The sequence below is a fragment of the Mytilus trossulus genome, chromosome 9 (genome assembly GCF_036588685.1).
Source record: "Mytilus trossulus isolate FHL-02 chromosome 9, PNRI_Mtr1.1.1.hap1, whole genome shotgun sequence".
Taxonomy (NCBI): domain Eukaryota; kingdom Metazoa; phylum Mollusca; class Bivalvia; order Mytilida; family Mytilidae; genus Mytilus; species Mytilus trossulus.
Window position 1 is genome coordinate 70,923,780 of NC_086381.1, and position 17,079 is coordinate 70,940,858.

The 17,079-nt window shown below is 32.0% G+C and overlaps 3 protein-coding genes across 14 annotated transcripts in view; 2 read left to right on the forward strand and 1 right to left on the reverse strand.

Moving 5' to 3' along the window:
- Positions 1–17,079, forward strand: part of LOC134683334 (cytochrome c oxidase assembly protein COX18, mitochondrial-like) — a 48,559-nt gene that overhangs the window by 2,100 nt on the left and 29,380 nt on the right. Inside the window, exon 1 of one of the 10 annotated variants that reach the window (XM_063542574.1) lies at positions 3,325–3,438. The exons of 2 other annotated variants lie outside the window; for them this stretch is intronic. Coding sequence is in view for 3 of the 8 variants with exons in the window: in XM_063542566.1 (XP_063398636.1) it covers positions 3,834–3,917 (84 nt within the window). In the remaining 5 variants the exon portion in view is untranslated. Of the gene's footprint in view, positions 1–3,324; positions 3,439–3,604; positions 3,638–3,695; positions 3,935–17,079 lie in introns of those variants that run through there. 7 more of the 10 variants (XM_063542569.1, XM_063542570.1, XM_063542577.1 and 4 more) reach the window with 7 other exon arrangements.
- Positions 5,563–12,984, forward strand: LOC134683336 (uncharacterized). Its single transcript, XM_063542578.1, has 3 exons — positions 5,563–6,113; positions 7,005–7,153; positions 7,914–12,984. Exons 1-3 carry the CDS (start codon positions 6,058–6,060, stop codon positions 8,906–8,908), a joined length of 1,200 nt encoding a protein of 399 aa, XP_063398648.1. The 5' UTR covers positions 5,563–6,057; the 3' UTR covers positions 8,909–12,984.
- LOC134683333 (uncharacterized) lies at positions 10,964–17,069 on the reverse strand. 3 transcript variants are annotated; one of them, XM_063542563.1, is made up of 4 exons: positions 16,745–17,069; positions 14,357–14,539; positions 13,723–13,849; positions 10,964–12,178 (listed from the first exon to the last, which is right to left on the reverse strand). In XM_063542563.1, the coding sequence occupies exons 1-4, from the start codon at positions 17,002–17,004 to the stop codon at positions 10,964–10,966; spliced, it is 1,785 nt and encodes a 594-aa protein (XP_063398633.1). In that variant the 5' UTR covers positions 17,005–17,069. The 3 variants fall into 3 exon arrangements, with proteins under 3 accessions (XP_063398633.1, XP_063398635.1, XP_063398634.1); XM_063542565.1 differs by lacking the exon at positions 16,745–17,069 and adding an exon at positions 15,304–15,397; XM_063542564.1 differs by lacking the exon at positions 14,357–14,539 and having other exon boundaries at positions 16,745–17,063.

A 17,079-nucleotide genomic window follows, 5' to 3' on the forward strand; every position in this document is an offset into this window, starting at 1 on the left:
TTTATTATCTTATGATTATATGCATATGTATTCCTCTTGTTATCGATATCAATAATGACCAATTTGTTGTGTGAAATGTTTTGTTTTACAAACTAATTACAAAATAAGAATGAGTCCATAGTACATGGATGCCCCGGTGCACTATCATTTTTTATGTCCAGTGGACCGTGAAATTGGGGTCAAAACTGTAATTTGGCAAAATTAGAAGGATCATATCACAGAGAGTATGTGCACTAAGTTTCAGGTTGATTGGACTTCAACTTCATCAAAAATTACCTTGACCAAAAACTTTAATAGAAGCAGGGCAGACAAATGAATGAATGAATGGACGCTCAGACTGAAAGACATAGTACCCCTCAGTGAGGGGCATAACAAATGAAAATTTTTAAATCTTGGTCACTTCTAGCTTGATTTTTAAAAATGTAAAGTTGAGAATGGAAACAGGAAATGTGGTTAGAGAATACAAGAGCTTAAATTTAAATAGCAATTGTACCAAAGTTGTTAAATTCTAGATGTTGAAAATGAGATAAGCCGACTGTTGATTGAATTGATGGGATCACTTCCTGGAGTGTTAATAGTAACAGCGCATTGGCGGATCTATTCCTTTTTTTGGCCGATCAATGCATTTAAATGGGGACATATAGTTGGAACCCCCCTTTTTGACCTGGGTTGGAAACCCCTTTTTTAAATTGCTGGATCCGCCCCTGCAGCGCCTTTTGTGTGTACCCTGTAAACCTGTATGGTGTGGTCTGAAACATTAATCAAAGGATAATGACATAGAACTCACATGGATTGTCTTCTGTATCAAATATTATGGTCAAAGATGTCTATGTACATAACAAAAAGCATTACCAAGTTCCTTCTTTAAGATATCTCATTGAATTAATTTAATAAAAGGAAATCAGCTTTAGCATAAGAACTGTAAAAATATGGGCGACTTATGGCCAAAAATATTCCTGTCTAATCTGATTTTTTTGTTAGTTGTTTAAGGTTGCTTTCTAATTGACTTTAAAAACCTCAAATCTCTCCTTATTCATAGTTATACTATATTACTCATTCGAACGAAACTAAAAAAATATTTAAATAACATACACCTTATGCCTAAAGAATATAAATGTTTAGCTTCTAAGGTCCACTAAACTTTATCAGTGATCTCTTGGTAGTATGTTTGAAAACCATGATTTATTGTGAAACCTCCCCATTCTAAAAACATAAGATGTTGTATGATTGGCAATGACAAAAATTTCCACAAGAGATAACAATGATGAGGGTGTGAATGACTAAAATAGCTCATCGTTAAAATATAAAGATAATTAATGGAAAAACGGAAAGACAGCAAACAATATATACCACCATGGTTTCAAGGGCCACATACTTGTAATAATCATATTCATAGTGTGCAGGGTTAACCATGTTCGAGCATGAACTCAGCCCTCCCATAATAAGGAACAGATGTGAAATAGCAAACAACCTAAGTGCAAATTGTAATACTCAGTTTGAAAGGGCTTAACTCAAAAAGGTCAGCACAGAGTGTATACTAAAACACTTAACAAAATGACACTGAGTTTCAATAGCTAGTTCAAAGCTAGTTGATGAATCAATACTCTTGGCACCGACTAAAGTATCAATCTGAACACATCCCGGCGATGAGAAACCAGTGAAAAGTGGGTTCAGTGTTATTATAATATATTATATTAATGTTTTGGGAGGCGACTTTCCTGGTATGGAACGTGCATCCTTGTGGGTTTAGTGTTACAGCCAAAGCTTTATGTATATGGTGTGTAAGTATTGAGATCGTTGCTAATTACATGAGTAGTTTATTATTTTCTTCAAGAGCCTGGTATTTTCATTCTAACAAACCAGTGGCGGATCCAGAACTTTTCATAAGGGGGGGGGGGGGGGGGGGGGGGGCTCTGACTGACCTAAGGGGGCCCCGCTCCAGTCATGCTTCAGTGATTCTCTATATAATCAACCAAATTTTTCCAACGTAAAGAGGGGTGCCTGGTTCCGCCTATGCGATACAATCATTTAACACTCATCATTCTTTTTTTTCTTCTGAAAAACATTGTTCGATTCTAAATCATAACATGTTTATTCAAGAAGAAAAATTTAAAAAAATGTTTTCTTTTAAAACATGTTAAAGTTGTGGTTAAAAACTTTTGAATTTCAAAAAATTAGTCTTGCAAAAAAATCAATTTTTAATGGCCAAACACATGTGTTTGAGAACACCTCTCCCAATTAAAATTAACTTAAACAAAGGGGTAGATTTCTTTCAAAAACCTAGTAAGATTATAACTATGTTGGTTAATCTAACACAGAATTAGTCTTCTGTTATAGGTTACATACATCACTATTGTGGAGAATTAGATCTTCCAATTGTAAAATATCATAACACAATCTCGGTCTATATCTTTATTTAATTATACAAACTTTGAGACAGGAAAGTGATTCACTTGTAATATCATTCTATTGAATTGACATAATTATGCATTGTATTGTATTACTTAAACTGTTTTAAAAAATAAAGATCATTTTTTGGATAAATTATTTTTTTTCATTTTGGCAAATAAGGGGAAGTAACACATATTACCTTACTTTTACTACAAAATATTTTCGTGAATTAAACCACTTTCCGCAAAATATATTTTTGTATAGTTTTAGTATGTTGTTCATAGATAGTAACAGACTTGTTTTTCAGAGAAAAACCTTGTGTTGCAATTAGTTGCAGGTTGTTCACTAAATTGACTAAGAAATGATTATACGGTCAATGCAATTTGACTGCGCAAATAGCACAGCTGCAGTGTATACAAACAATAGAAATTCCATATGATACTTGATTATAATAAACTCACTGAGTAGGAACATTCGGTGGAATTAAACAATTATATCATGCTTACCCCTTGTAAGCATGATATATTTGTATATAATTATTTATTTAAGAAAATTGAATCTGATTGAATTTTCAATTGTGTCTTATGTCATTTGGTCATTTATATTAAATCAAGCATCTATATGTTAAACTGAATTACTATATTCAATATTTGCAGTGGCGGATCCAGAATTTTTCATAAGTGGGGGCCCACTGACTGACCTAAGAGGGGGCCCGCTCCGGTCACGCTTCAGTGATTCCCTATATAAGCAACCATTTTTTTTCCCTGCCCCCCCCCCCCCCCCCCCTAAATCCGCCTCTGATTTGTAATTTATCGTTGTGTCCATGTGTCCGGACACAAAATGCATGTCAACTATATTTTGCACCGAAACCTTGCCACTAATGAAAAAATTAGTGCATTATAACTGAAATCTTTTCGTTTTCCATTTCCGCATTTTAGACCTTCCCCACGATAACCATACTGTCTCAAACCAATCGGGTTCAGAATCTGTGGAGCCTGACTTTATGGAACCAATTTCAGTGGTTAAATAATTCAACAGCAGCTTGAAGTATGGCATATTTTGTAAAAATCGTTGTGAAGGCGTCCCAGAAAAAAAATAGCCTTGCCAGACGTCATAATTATTTGGACTACGATTTACCTTGAAGTGAAAATTTGCGTGTATAGAGTGAACCCCCAATAAACAATAATACTGTGTTCTTAACCACTTCCCCTTTCGGTGATCGATACAAATGATATTTTATTATATAGTATGTTAACTAAAATATTTTTATACGTAAATTTTTGATTCACATTTGTACAGTGGCGGGAAAATTATTTTCCATAAATGTAAATATTGTAAAAGACTTCCGGTTTACTTTTTTGTTTGTTTTGGTCGGCAAACAGAGTCTCTGTGATTAAATAGGTAATACTATCCTATCTATCAACCCTTACACCTTATATAATATGGCTTTATCCTGTGCCCTTGAGTCGCCCAAGGAACGAAGATCTACATGTAATTTGCCATCAACTACTAACTGTACTAAACAGGTTATGTCTATGAACAGGTCAGGAATTAGTCCAAATAATTATGACGTCTTGCCAGACGTCATAATTATTTGGACTAGTCAGGAATAACCACCAATTGGTGGATTATACCTCAATTGACGTATAATCCACCAATTGAGGTATAATGGTATAGACCAATTGACGTATAAGGACAAGGCTATGTATGGTTTGTATTTTAATATTTTCTATCATAGGCATGATATGGTGTATGGTGTATGGTTTCATGTTTTATAAATGAACCTGCCCCCACACTGATCATTTTCTTTCTTGATTCTTCCTTTTTGGCCTGGGGTCTATACATGGGAAGGGGGGGAATGTACATTTTCTAGGGGAAGTGCTGCCCAAATTTTTTTCATGTTTGGACTTAGATGTACATTTTCTAGGGGAAGTGCTGCCCCATTTTTTTTCATGTTTGGACTTAAAATTTGTTCACATGTCAATTAGTAGTTTAAAATATCTTCCTGTTAATAAGAAAATTGTAAAATGCCATTTTGCTTCTATAACTTTGGAACAGTCTCACTTCTGGGGTAGTTTCAGCGCCGTCACTTGATGATAAAGCTGAACCTATAAATTCATAGAATATGGGGGAGGGGGGTCTGTATGCACTCTGTACAATGACAAAATAGTAAGAATTCACAGATAAAGTACTATGGAAGTGCATAATATGTGTAACAATAATATTTGGTATGGTTTTAATTTTAATTGCAGATAGTATTTTTTTATGTCTGCTTTTTTGGGACGATAACTGTCATTAAAATTGATAAGCATAAGGTTCTAATAATGTATAATCCATCAAATTCAAGACTGTTATCTTCAAAATTGACATTTTTCCATGTTAATTACAAACTCTTTCTGTCTTTATAGACTGCAATAATTGTAAACAGGAATTAGGGGCCAAAAAGGGCCCAAATAAGCATTTTTCTTGGTTTTCATAAAATAACTTTAGTATAAGTTAATATATATGAAATTTTAACACAAGGTTTATGAACACAAAAGGAAAGTTGGGAATTTGATTTTTTTTGGTCATATATTGGTATAATTAAAAGGGAGAAGGTTTGGGCCCATTAAAACGTTTAATCCCGCTGCAAATGTTTGCACCTGTCCTAAGTCAGGAATCTGATGTACAGTAGTTGTCGTTTGTTTATGTAATATATACGTGTTTCTCGTTTCTCGTTTTGTTTATATAGATTAGACCGTTGGTTTTCCCGTTTGAATGGTTTTACACTAGTAATTTTGGGGCCCTTTATAGCTTGTTGTTCGGTGTGAGCCAAGCCTCCGTGTTGAAGGCCCTACTTTAACCTATAATGGTTTAATTTTTAAATTGTTATTTGGATGGAGAGTTGTCTCATTGGCACTCACACCACATCTTCCTATATCTAATGACGTTGCCTCCGAAGACTTTTGTTTTTCCCACTCTAACTTAAGTATAGGTATATAGAAATCTATACTTGCCCCAACTGTTCAGGGTTCGTCCTCTGTTGTGGTTTAAATCTGCGCCCTGTGGAGCATCTGGTTATTCTTGTGTTGTCTTTTTATTGTACAGACACAGTCCAGTACTTCATTCTCTTAATATCTGTTACAGCTAATTTCCTAATGCATGTAAAGCAAAACTTTGATTGCCTAGGCTTGCTTGCTTTGTTTGTATATTTTTTTTATACAAGCTTTGTAAACATGATTAAAATCTTTAAACATTGTATATAGGTATAGTTCAAACTGTATGTATAATATTTGATTTTAATTGGGTGTTATTCAATGATTGAACAATATAAAAACAAAGCAAGCAATCTAACTCAAGTATTGCTCTACACGCTTTAGGAATTTAGTAAATTCATGGGTTAATTTGAATTATACATCATGTATAACCAAAAGGTCAACTACAAATTTTTATGGTATGTTGGTTATTTGTTAATTTTAAACTTTTGTACTCTAGTCTTTGTCTCAAACACTACATATTTCAGCATTCTTTCAGCTATAATTATCTCTGTATCAGGAATCATAATAAATTATGAAGTTAACCCTTTATCTTGATGAATTATTGACACTAATTATGATTTATTTCCATTATATAATTTAAGGAAAATGTGATGATCCAAAAAGTCCTGATTATGTACCTTCTGTGAAAATGGGATATGGTAGTTATGGTGATAATGAAGTTTCAGCTTCTAAAAGTGTTGACAGGTATGATAAAAACAATTGACAAAGTTACACGGGTGTTCAATTGTCCGATTAAAAGAAATTATCGGGTCCATAAAATTCATATTATGTGACCAAATAATATCTGTATTAGGACAGTTGAACATTACATGTGATGATGTGTAACAAATTTATCCTGATTTTAATTGTTATATCACAAATTGTTATATTCAAATTCAATTGTTAGGACAATATCAACCAAATAAAATTAGATGTTTAATGAAAAAAATTGAAACTATGAGGATTATAAAGCAACTGACTATTAGCTCAATGTTTTTCTCCATTGTTGAAGCATATGATAAAAAGATCATAACATGTAATCTTTCATATTGCATGTATTATCCCCCTTGGTCAATATCAGTTAGGCTGATATTAAACCTAGGGCTGATAATACATGCCATTTAAAAGATGCCATGTATTAATCTGTTATTCTATCTTCTTTATCTTTGTAATAATATATTCCAATTCACAGTTTTCATTTTACATACCATTATATATGTAGTTTATAGTTTTTTGTTATCATTTTATTTCAGATATAACAAATAGATTTGGGGAGATGTGGTGAGGGTGCCAATGAGACAACTCCCTATCAAAGTCACACTTTATAAAAGTAAACCATTATTCTGATAACAGATCATTGAATAATTTCATTGACATTTATTTGAAAATATTAATCAATAATTAAATATAAAATACATCTATGACATACTTATTGCAAATACTTGGAAAAATTAATTCATTCATGGAGAAGCAGTTCACTAAGTACTAAATTTTTTGTTGAAGTTACTTATTTGAAATTAGAAAGAAATACTTAAAATTTGTATCCAAAGTCATTCTCTTTTTAGTTAATTGAAACATTATACTATTCTGTAACAGGTATAAGAGAGCTGTAAAAAGGACTGCTGATCAAAAGGAGAGGGAATGCAGATTGCAATTGGACTTTTTGATGACACCTGATGGCAAAGAAAATGATCATCTGCCTTTACAAGACTTAGACTGCAATGTTGAGTTGGAAGACAAAAATGGTACTATTCTTATGTCTGTTCAAAGAGTTGATTATCAATTTAGACTTGTTGCCATCAGTTTTCTATTTATTAGCACTTAATTTAAATGATGCATACTAAGTGCATATTAAAAAAATTGTATATACATACCACGTTTCATTAAATTCATTTTTGAACAGTGCAGTAGTATATTTGATGAAAGGAATGATTGTAAGGTGTACATAAAATTAAGAATGGAAATGGGGAATGTGTCAAAGAGACAACAACCAGACCATAGAAAAAACAACACCAGAAGGTAACCAATAGGTCTTCAATGTAGCGAGAAATTTCCGCACCCAGAGGCGTCCCTCAGCTGGACACCTAACAAAAGGAAAAGATAACCTTAGCTGTATTTGGCACAACTTTTTGGAATTTTGGATCCTCAATGCTCTTCAACTTCGTACTTGTTTGACTTTATAAATATTTTGATATGAGCGTCACTGATGAGTCTTATGTAGACAAAACGCGCGTCTGGCGTACTAAATTATAATCCTGGTACCTTTGATAACTACTTGACCTCATTTTAATTGTTAAGTGGTTTAAGTTAATTTTTGAGTTTTGGTCAATTTATCTAATATTATGTACAATAGGTTAACTATGTAAAGCTTTATATTTATGACTATCAATCATTTCAATTTTGAGTAAAAGTCATTTGCCCTTATGTAATTTAAGACAAGTTTCAAATATTTATGTAAAAGAAAGATGTGTATTTTTGGTTCATTTATATTTCTTTTCATTTCAGGTACAGGAGAATTTGAAAATTACAGAACACTATTTGAAAATGCTATAAGCGAAAACAGAATACTTATAGATAGACTGCAACAGCTTCACTTTGAAAATAATGTTATGAAAAATAAACCCCCTTATATAAGGGCTACAAGTCTATCTTTGGAGAAGACTGAAGAGACAACAAAATTTTATACTGGATTGCCGTCTTATTCATGTTTTATGTGGTTGGTGAACTTTGTAACGTGTATTATACCTTCTTCTAATATTTTGAGCTCTGCAGATATACTTCTTTTGGTTTTAATGAAATTACGTTTAAATTCCCCCCATACTGATATTTCGTTTCGTTTTGGAGTTTCCCTTAGTTTGGTTACCAATTTAATTGACAGTGTCATCCCTCAATTAGCGCACAAATTAAAGTGGTTGATTCATTGGCCAAATAAAGATGACATTTTACGCTCTCGACCAGACTGCTTTAAGGAGGCCTTTCCAAGATGTGTTTCAGTTATAGATTGCACAGAAGTTTATATAGAGACTCCATCAAATTTTACTGCTAGATCATGTACTTACAGTAACTATAAGCACCACAATACAATTAAATTTTTAGTTAGTATTGTTCCGTGTGGTAGTATTTCTTTTGTTTCACGTGCATTTGGGGGGCGGACTTCAGATAAGATAATTTCACTTAAATCAGGATATCTTGACTTTATAAACCATGGAGATGTCGTACTAGCAGACCGTGGTTTTCTTATTAGAGATGAATTGGCATCAAGGGGGGCGGAATTAATCATACCATCGTTTGTTAAGGGGAAAGACCAGCTTAGTGCCTTTGAAGTGGAAAGAAGCCGAAATATAGCTCATGTACGAATTCATGTAGAAAGAGAAATGGAGCGACTGAAAAATTTCCGTATTTTGTCTGGAAAGATGTCAATGAATATGGTGCCACATTCTGACAGTATTATGACAATTTGCTCTGCTATTATAAATATGCACCCTAATATTGTTCAATAACTGATTACCATATTTTTATTTAAGGGTGTACTTAGGTGAAATTGAATAAATATAGATATTTAAAATTGTACTAAATGCTGGAAGAGTATTAGTAAAGGATCAAAATTAGCTAAAGATATTGTTAGGTCATGCAGCTCCTTTTCGAGATATTTGATTTATAAAATATAGCGGGAAAAGGCTAACTCAGACTTTAATTTTTATATTTTAACTTAATATATTTTCATTGGTATTATTTGGGTCTCGATTTAAAAGAAAGAAACTCAAAAATCTGCTTAAACTTTGGTAAATAGCCCTTAAGCTAATTGGTATAAATAAAGGATAAATTGGTGTTATTGGGTGAAATATTTCACCTTTTATCATATGGAAAAAGAATCCAAACATCTGACACAAATTCCAAAACTTCACCTAAGTACATCCTTATTTAAAGGTAAGGCCATTGAATATTAAATCTTTTTAAGTGACAGATGAAATTGGAAAATTTAAAATTCAGCTTTAAAAACAATATTTTGGAATCTTTCAGCTTTTGGTGAAACAAATTCATTATGGTTACAAAACATAATTTGCAGAACAGGATGCAACCCTCTGGCGCACTGTGAAAAGTCGTAAGGTTGTAAGTCACTGGCGTAGATGGAATAAGCTCGTAAACTTGACCTGCTGCAAATTAAATCTTGCTTGTCTAATGTGTATTGTTATAAATTATTATTCATCTGTCATTTGATAAGGTACATCATATATGTTTTATGTTTATTTCATGTTTAAAATAATATTTGCCCAAACCTCAAGTCATTCATGGTTTATTGACTTGGTTGGAATTTATATGGTATATTTGGGGTAGAAATTAATTGAGCTGAAGCAGTCATGTTCTGTCAGCAATTACTAGATAGCTTAATAATAATTAAAAGTATTTTTTAAATTCAAGAAATCTTTATTTTTATGTGAATTTTATGCAATTTTTAACCCAAAATATCTCAACAGAGAACAGAAATAAATATTGATTTATTTCCAAATGTATTATTTACATAGTCCATCATAAAATTCAATATCTTTTTGGCCTGAAATATCATCAATAATGAAATAAGAAAATATTTCCATAAATCTTTGAATTTTGTTAATATCTTTGTTTTTTTTTACATGTACCTTAAATATCAATCTTAAATGTATAAATCCCTAAATATGTGATTTTTGAGGATTTTTTGCCTTTTTAACAATAAAAATGCAGAATTAGTGATATATTGAATTTTGAAATTTGTTTTCAAATAGAAGACATGGAGATGGTAAATAAATCAATGATGAAAATATTTTTTTGGGACAGGTCCATCTTTGGTACTTAATGAACCTACAGTAGTCCATTCTTTTGAAAATAAAAGGTAAATTTTATTCATTTTTAATGGGTAAATGAAACAAAGAATCCTCAACTGAAATTGTTTTAAAAAAATGTATTCAGCTATTAAAGGCATACGATACAGTTTTGAACCTGTATTTAAAGATTGATGATATTTTGCTATATAGGCTATTTTGTACCTGATTAATATAAAATATGTAATAAAAAATATACCTTCATGTGCTACTTTCTGAGTAAAATGAGAGCAAAATTTTGTATATTTGCTCAAAATTCAGATTTGTGTCCGTATTTTATTTTTCAAATGAAAGACATAACTTTTTTGTTTTAAAAGACACAAATTATTTTGTTAAATGATCTGTAATTTTTAAGTATCAATAAAAATAAAAAAGCGCTATTTCCAGTTTTAAAATATTTTGGTCACATAATCTCCTTGCAAAATGAAAAAAATTGTCGTTTTAAAAAATTGGGATCCATGCACTCGTTTTCAAATTAAATCAGTTTGAATGATAAAAATCAGTTGAAAAATGCATTTTTTCCCAATATGTCATAGTTTGACATCACGAAAAATAACATGTTATGTTAGCAATGTCATTACCTCCCCTGTAACTGTATTGTATGCCCTTAAAGGGTACACCAAGAATTGTCCATGCTTTAAGAATAGGTTTTGTTATAAATATATTGTAAAAATGATTGCTGCTCACTACTTCTACAATTTATTTTTTACATTTTGGACAAAGCCACTTTCCCCTTGGTTTCCTTACAATATTAACACATTGATAATGGTACCATCCAATATCACACGAGTCTCCATCACAGAAAATCATCTTGCCATATTCTGGTTCTTCACACAAGCAATATTTCTCTTTTGTGACATCATTGACTGAAGTGTTTGCTACTTTATAATCATGTAGCAATTTCCTTGTAAGTATCTCTGGGATTAATAGCTCTTTAACAAAGTAAGTGCACTTACTTATTAAAGTATTACAAAACTCAGGATCCCTGCAAATTCTAACGATAGCAAGCAAAAGAACATCATTTGGACTTGTCATAACAACAAAATCACAATATTCAGTGTCATAGACAAACATTTGAAACTGAACCTGAGTGTAATATTTGTGACTATTTTTCAAGTGTAATTGTGTGTCCAAACAAAAGGTAGGGTCTTCTTTGGCCGCATCCATTGAAGATTTGTCTTTATGCTTGTGAGGACATTTTATCTCCAGGGTTCCTTGTCCACAACAACTACATGAAATAACACCATCAGCTGAAGCACCAAGAAAATAATTTTGTTCAGATATCTTCAATCCAGATAATTTACATTGAAAATTTGAATGGTTTTTCTCCATATATTGGATGTAGGTATCTCTGGTTATTGCTTCTTTTTCCAGTCCCCATTTGATGGCCACTTTCTTACTTAGATCATATGAGTTGTATCCTGAAATTCTCATAATCAATTTATTTGGATTTGTAGTTGGTCTTAATGTTAAAACCTCATGAGCTTTTGAAGCTGTAATTCTACCTTTTCTATGTTCAAACCATAGGGGACTTATGTTTTGTGCTTCAGTAATTTTGAAAAGATTGGCAGATTGAGAAATTGAGCAATGATAGTTCCTAAAAAGTTGATCTGATTTGTCGATTAATTCCTGTAAAGTAAGTTCTTTGTTAGTGACATCATAAAAACTTGTAAGAGGTCTAGGTAATTTTTCTTCTTTTGTGTGTTTCACCTTGACTGATGTTTCTACTGTTACTTCTTCATTCATCGGGGGAATTAGAGAAAAGAATGCAGCATTAGGACACACCTTAGAAAGAGATTCTAACACAGCTTTGTCTGGTAATGGATCTTTGCTTGATGGTATAACACATTCCAATTTCTTTTTTCTGTTACTGTTCATAAGGTGCTGTATGTCCATAATTGAGCTGACATCAACCTAAAAAACACAAGGATTACATTTTTTTAGCTGACCAGGTCAAAGGCCAAGCAAATTTCAGATGGACTTTACCAAAATCTCTATAAATAATGAGCAAAATATAAACAAATTTTTGAGTTATCTTTCCCTTGTACAATATTTTGTAGACTGTTTATGCTCAATTGTATAGTAAAGACAGTAGTTATTACAGTAATCTGTTTTTGTATGCTTTATAGATTCTGTATACAAATAATTGAAGGAAACAAGTCTTTTATTTCAATTTAAATGGAGCTGCAAACTGTATTCAGAATTATCAGAGTTATCTCTCTTTGCATACTTATTTTGCACATGTATTATTGTCTTATTTATTTAGCATTTGAGTAATTTGCAAGTATTTGTGAATAATTTATGTTTTTTTATATATATTGTTTTTTGTTTGGAATGAGTCATTGGCTTAATAAGCTCATGATGAGGTTGACGTGACATGACTTATAAGGACAAATCAAGACTTTGTACAAGTATCAGCCATGTAACAGGATTGAAGCAATGTAATTGAAAATACAAAATACCATATAAAAGAAATTGTATCTGTTCTTAAAAATCAAGATTACACTAAATTTGATTATTTGAAACTTGATATAATGTTAAGTTATTACTAGACAAAAAATAGCATGTAATGTTTATACATTATTTAAATGAATCAAAGTCTGTACAAAGAAATGTATTATTGCCATGAGGAGATGATTGACTGTCAATTTATCTTTAGACATTACTACTTGAATAAATCTGATTAAGGAATGTATCTAAAATAAAGTCTATGTATGTTATTTTAAGTTGTTTGGGCGGTATTTCAATGGGTTATTATATTTTCAAATTCATTGAAAATGTTAATTGAGGAAAATATTATTTTTTCTTCCCTCAGATTTCAAAAATTAAAAATTAAAATTCTTCAAATATTATTTTTTTGCACAACAGCATAGAATATTACACAAAAGCAAAATTTGGAATATGAATTCTATTCCTATAAGTAATTCTTAGTTCTTTGGCTTCAGTTTTTTTTCAACTTATTACATGTATGTGTAAAATATTTAATTTCAATCCAAATTTAGACCTGTATCAAGTGCAAATATTTTGTCCATTTTTCCCCCAAATGTTACCCCTGTGGTTGTATCAAGCTGCACTCAGGGAAGCAATTTATTAATTATTAAGATTTTCATTGTTAAAAGAACAGGTTGAAGATTCATTGAAATCTTTGAGTGAGAAAAGTAAGTGGAAATATTGTTGGTACAAAGTAATGAACAGTGATGTTGAACATTACCAATTTAATAATATTTGGATATTGTGGACAATTTTTAATAATGACCATCAGAAAATAGTGTGTTCATGTTTATTTATTTACTGAAACTGAAAAAAACAAGGTCCAACCTTAACCAATCAGTACATGTATCATCTATTATGTCATGCATGTACATTTATTGCCTTTCCACCACAGTATTGGTTCTTTAGTGTAAGCCATGGCCAATATTCCTAAAAGAAGAAGTCCAATCCTATATTATAAATTATACCTGTTTTCTAAAAACTTTGTTCCATTTACATTCCTCACTAGTAACTGATTTTTGTGTCACACCATATCTAACTCCTAACTCTATTTTAAATAGTACTGCAGCAATGTGACTGCACATTTCTCCCAATCTGAATTAAAGTAATAAAGCATTTCTAGTATTTGCCACAGTATTAAGTATACAGCAATCATCAGTCAATAGATATTGTACTACATGTATCAAATATATTTAGGAGATGTGGTATGATTGCCAATGTGAAAGCTATTAATCATAGTTCAAATACATGCATATTCAAGGTAAGGGAGAAGACTCGGGTACTTATTAAAATTTATAAACCTGCTGCATTTGTTTGCACAGGTACGGTTCTTAGTTTTTCTCTTTTGTTATATATATATCACACTGTTCTCTTTCCAGTTTAAATGATTTAACACTAGTAATGTTTTGGACCCTTATTTAGCATAATAGCTTGCTGTTCTGAGTTGGCCAAAGTTCCGTGTCTGTTGCAGTCCTTACTTTGACTTAATGGTTTTCTTTTTCAAAATTATGACTTTTTGATGGATGGTTGTCTCATTTGCACTCAATTATTTCATTATTCAGGATGATAATAAAATGAAATGTATACCCAAAATAACCATACCCTGCTAGACATGTACAATGTGCACAATATATGTCTGCTGTATCTTTAGCTAAGCAGACCCAAGGTTGGTGTGGTTTGTCCCGAATTTTCATCGACCCTATGACATCAGCTTTCAAAAAACAGAAAGGACTTCCATTCACATCGTAAATCTGTATCTGGTCTACATGACCACTTTCAACATACCTAATGAAGTACAATAAGAAAAAACATACTTCTGAGAAATAGTTTAAAAATATAATAAGATTACAGTAGAAAAGTGCCAGACAAAATATATAGTTTTGTAAGCTTAAACTGAACTGTTTTCTTTTCCAAAATGTACTTTGGATAGCTAGGCATGAATAACTTTCTTTATCATATATATATACATGTATTTAATTAAATGAAAATATTTTTTAATTCACTTTTCACAACTTTGGATGGATATTCCTGGTGGAGGCACAAGGCAGTTTCCTCCATTTGCACCAGCAGAAATGTTACGTGTACTCATATTTATGATCAATAAATTTGACTGAATAATGAATTAAGGAAAAAGTTCCTGTAAATTATGTCATCGTTCAGATATCATGTAAAATCTAACTTTTTTCTTCTAAAAAATAATGGACATTAAGTTTTTCAAAGATAACTAACATTATCAAACACTAAATTTGAAGAAATTTTCAATAAATTTAACATGTAAAAAACAGAACAATTTCATGCATTTGATTTTATATAGTATGGGTACAAGTAACATAGTGAATGTAAGCCTTGGGTGGGAATCGAACCCACGTACCAGGAACAACAATCCAAACTTTTTTAAATTAAAGACTGCATCTGATTAGCTCAACTTTTAAAAAAATGGCTTGTATTTATGCATGCCATGAGAAATGTCTAATTTTAGGTAATTAATTTAGTTTGTTGAAAAGATCCCAGTCATATTAATAATTGAAATAGGATAAAAATATACATACCATGTTGTGAACAGGATCAAAATTTGGGTGGACAGAGTTCTGGTTATTCCTAAGGTCATAAACTCAACAACAAATGACAGAAATTTCTTTTCCAGTTCAGAAGAATAGACATGTTATTTATTTTTCTGAATTATAAGACAAATTGATTAAAACCTTGATATTGTAACTCATCTTTTATTGAAGCAATCGGTCATCTTAAATCTACTGCATTTCAATTTTTATACTAAAAATTTGACCTAGGACTAAGTTTAGCTGGAAAAATAACGAAATTTGAAAAAAGTAGGCGAACAAATGTCAGTGTTCTAATCTGCTTAATAGGAGGGTGGCCCAACCTTCTGCCGCCAAAAGCATTGATATCCTCTTAAATCATGTTAATGGGACTATTACATTGATTGATTGATTGTTGGTTTATTAACATCCAGTGGCAAATGTTTCATGCATATTCAGGACGAGAACAAGTTCACAATAAATACAAAAGGTAGGTTGATACGATAGATGCCATCTGGGATGATGGTCAGGGAAATTTAGACTGCCACTTGAAAATGAGGGTATCTTTGATAGGGCCAGAAATTTTGCCTTGCAATAGGCCACCTACGGACCTCTCAAGAGTTGTTGCAAGGGTTTTAAACGTGCAAAGTGCATGGCACTCTCTGTACACGAGGCATCAGATTTAACATCCCTCTTCTAAGCAGACGCGACTGCGAATTTGATACATCCCACACAGCCAAACGGATGACCTACTTCGGCAAGCATTTTACTGCCGGTTCGGGAGAAGACCAAGTGACCATATTTCTATGCCCCTCTCACCCTTGGGGGTTGGGACCAGGGTTCTCGCTAAGGATTTCTGAAGGCGAGTCAAGGGACTCGTCTTTTTTTTGCCATGATGAGTACAACAGCAAAAAGAAAATGTTTAAATGCAATTTAATTTAACTGTACGAGCTACAATGTAGTACAACTTTCTACCATTTCACACCAGAATCATGTTTTAAAAGCTTAAATAGGCCTTACCAACAGTGAAAGGTTAAACAATGTCTGAATGTGTATTAAAATTCATACTGAAAATAAATAATTTAAATTTTTAAGAAATTAAACCAACATGAGAACAACTATCTAATGTGGAAGTGGACACTTTTATACAATGTATTTTATGCTCAAAAAATAGTTTTAGTGTACATATATAAACATTTTAAGTAGCTAGTTTTAAGCTATTAAAATATACACAGATGATGCCAGACTAACTACATTTAATTTGTTAGTCTGGAAAGTTGAATGTAATGAAAAGTTTTATATTTCCACCACTGATTATTTATTCTATTCAGGGATTAAATACCCATAAATGCGAGCAAGAATCTTTCCCAATTTGTTCAACTGGTGTCCTTTTCAAATTAAATGGTTGTTCTTTCATTCTATGTCGAAACGCGGAAAAAATGAGTGACCCTACCTATAAGCTTCTAAGCTTTTATAAGCTTTCATTGCACTTTTGTTAAACATTGATGGTGTTTCGATTAAGTAGAGGTAAACTTGACCGAAGTCAAGTTCAGGCCAAATACTGGGGTCGTTCACCCATTCAGATTTAGTGATAGCATAAGGATCAGGAAGCCTATCGAGTCCTTTATTGTATGCCAATTTCTCCTGGTATCGTGTCCTAGCCTCGGCCGGTAACCCATAGGCATACGGGGATAACTTTTCTTTCTTCTGCATTGTTTATGCGTTCCCGCCCATGACAACAACAATAACAAGTATGGCGGATTTTGACGGCCAGTCATTGCGCAAGCG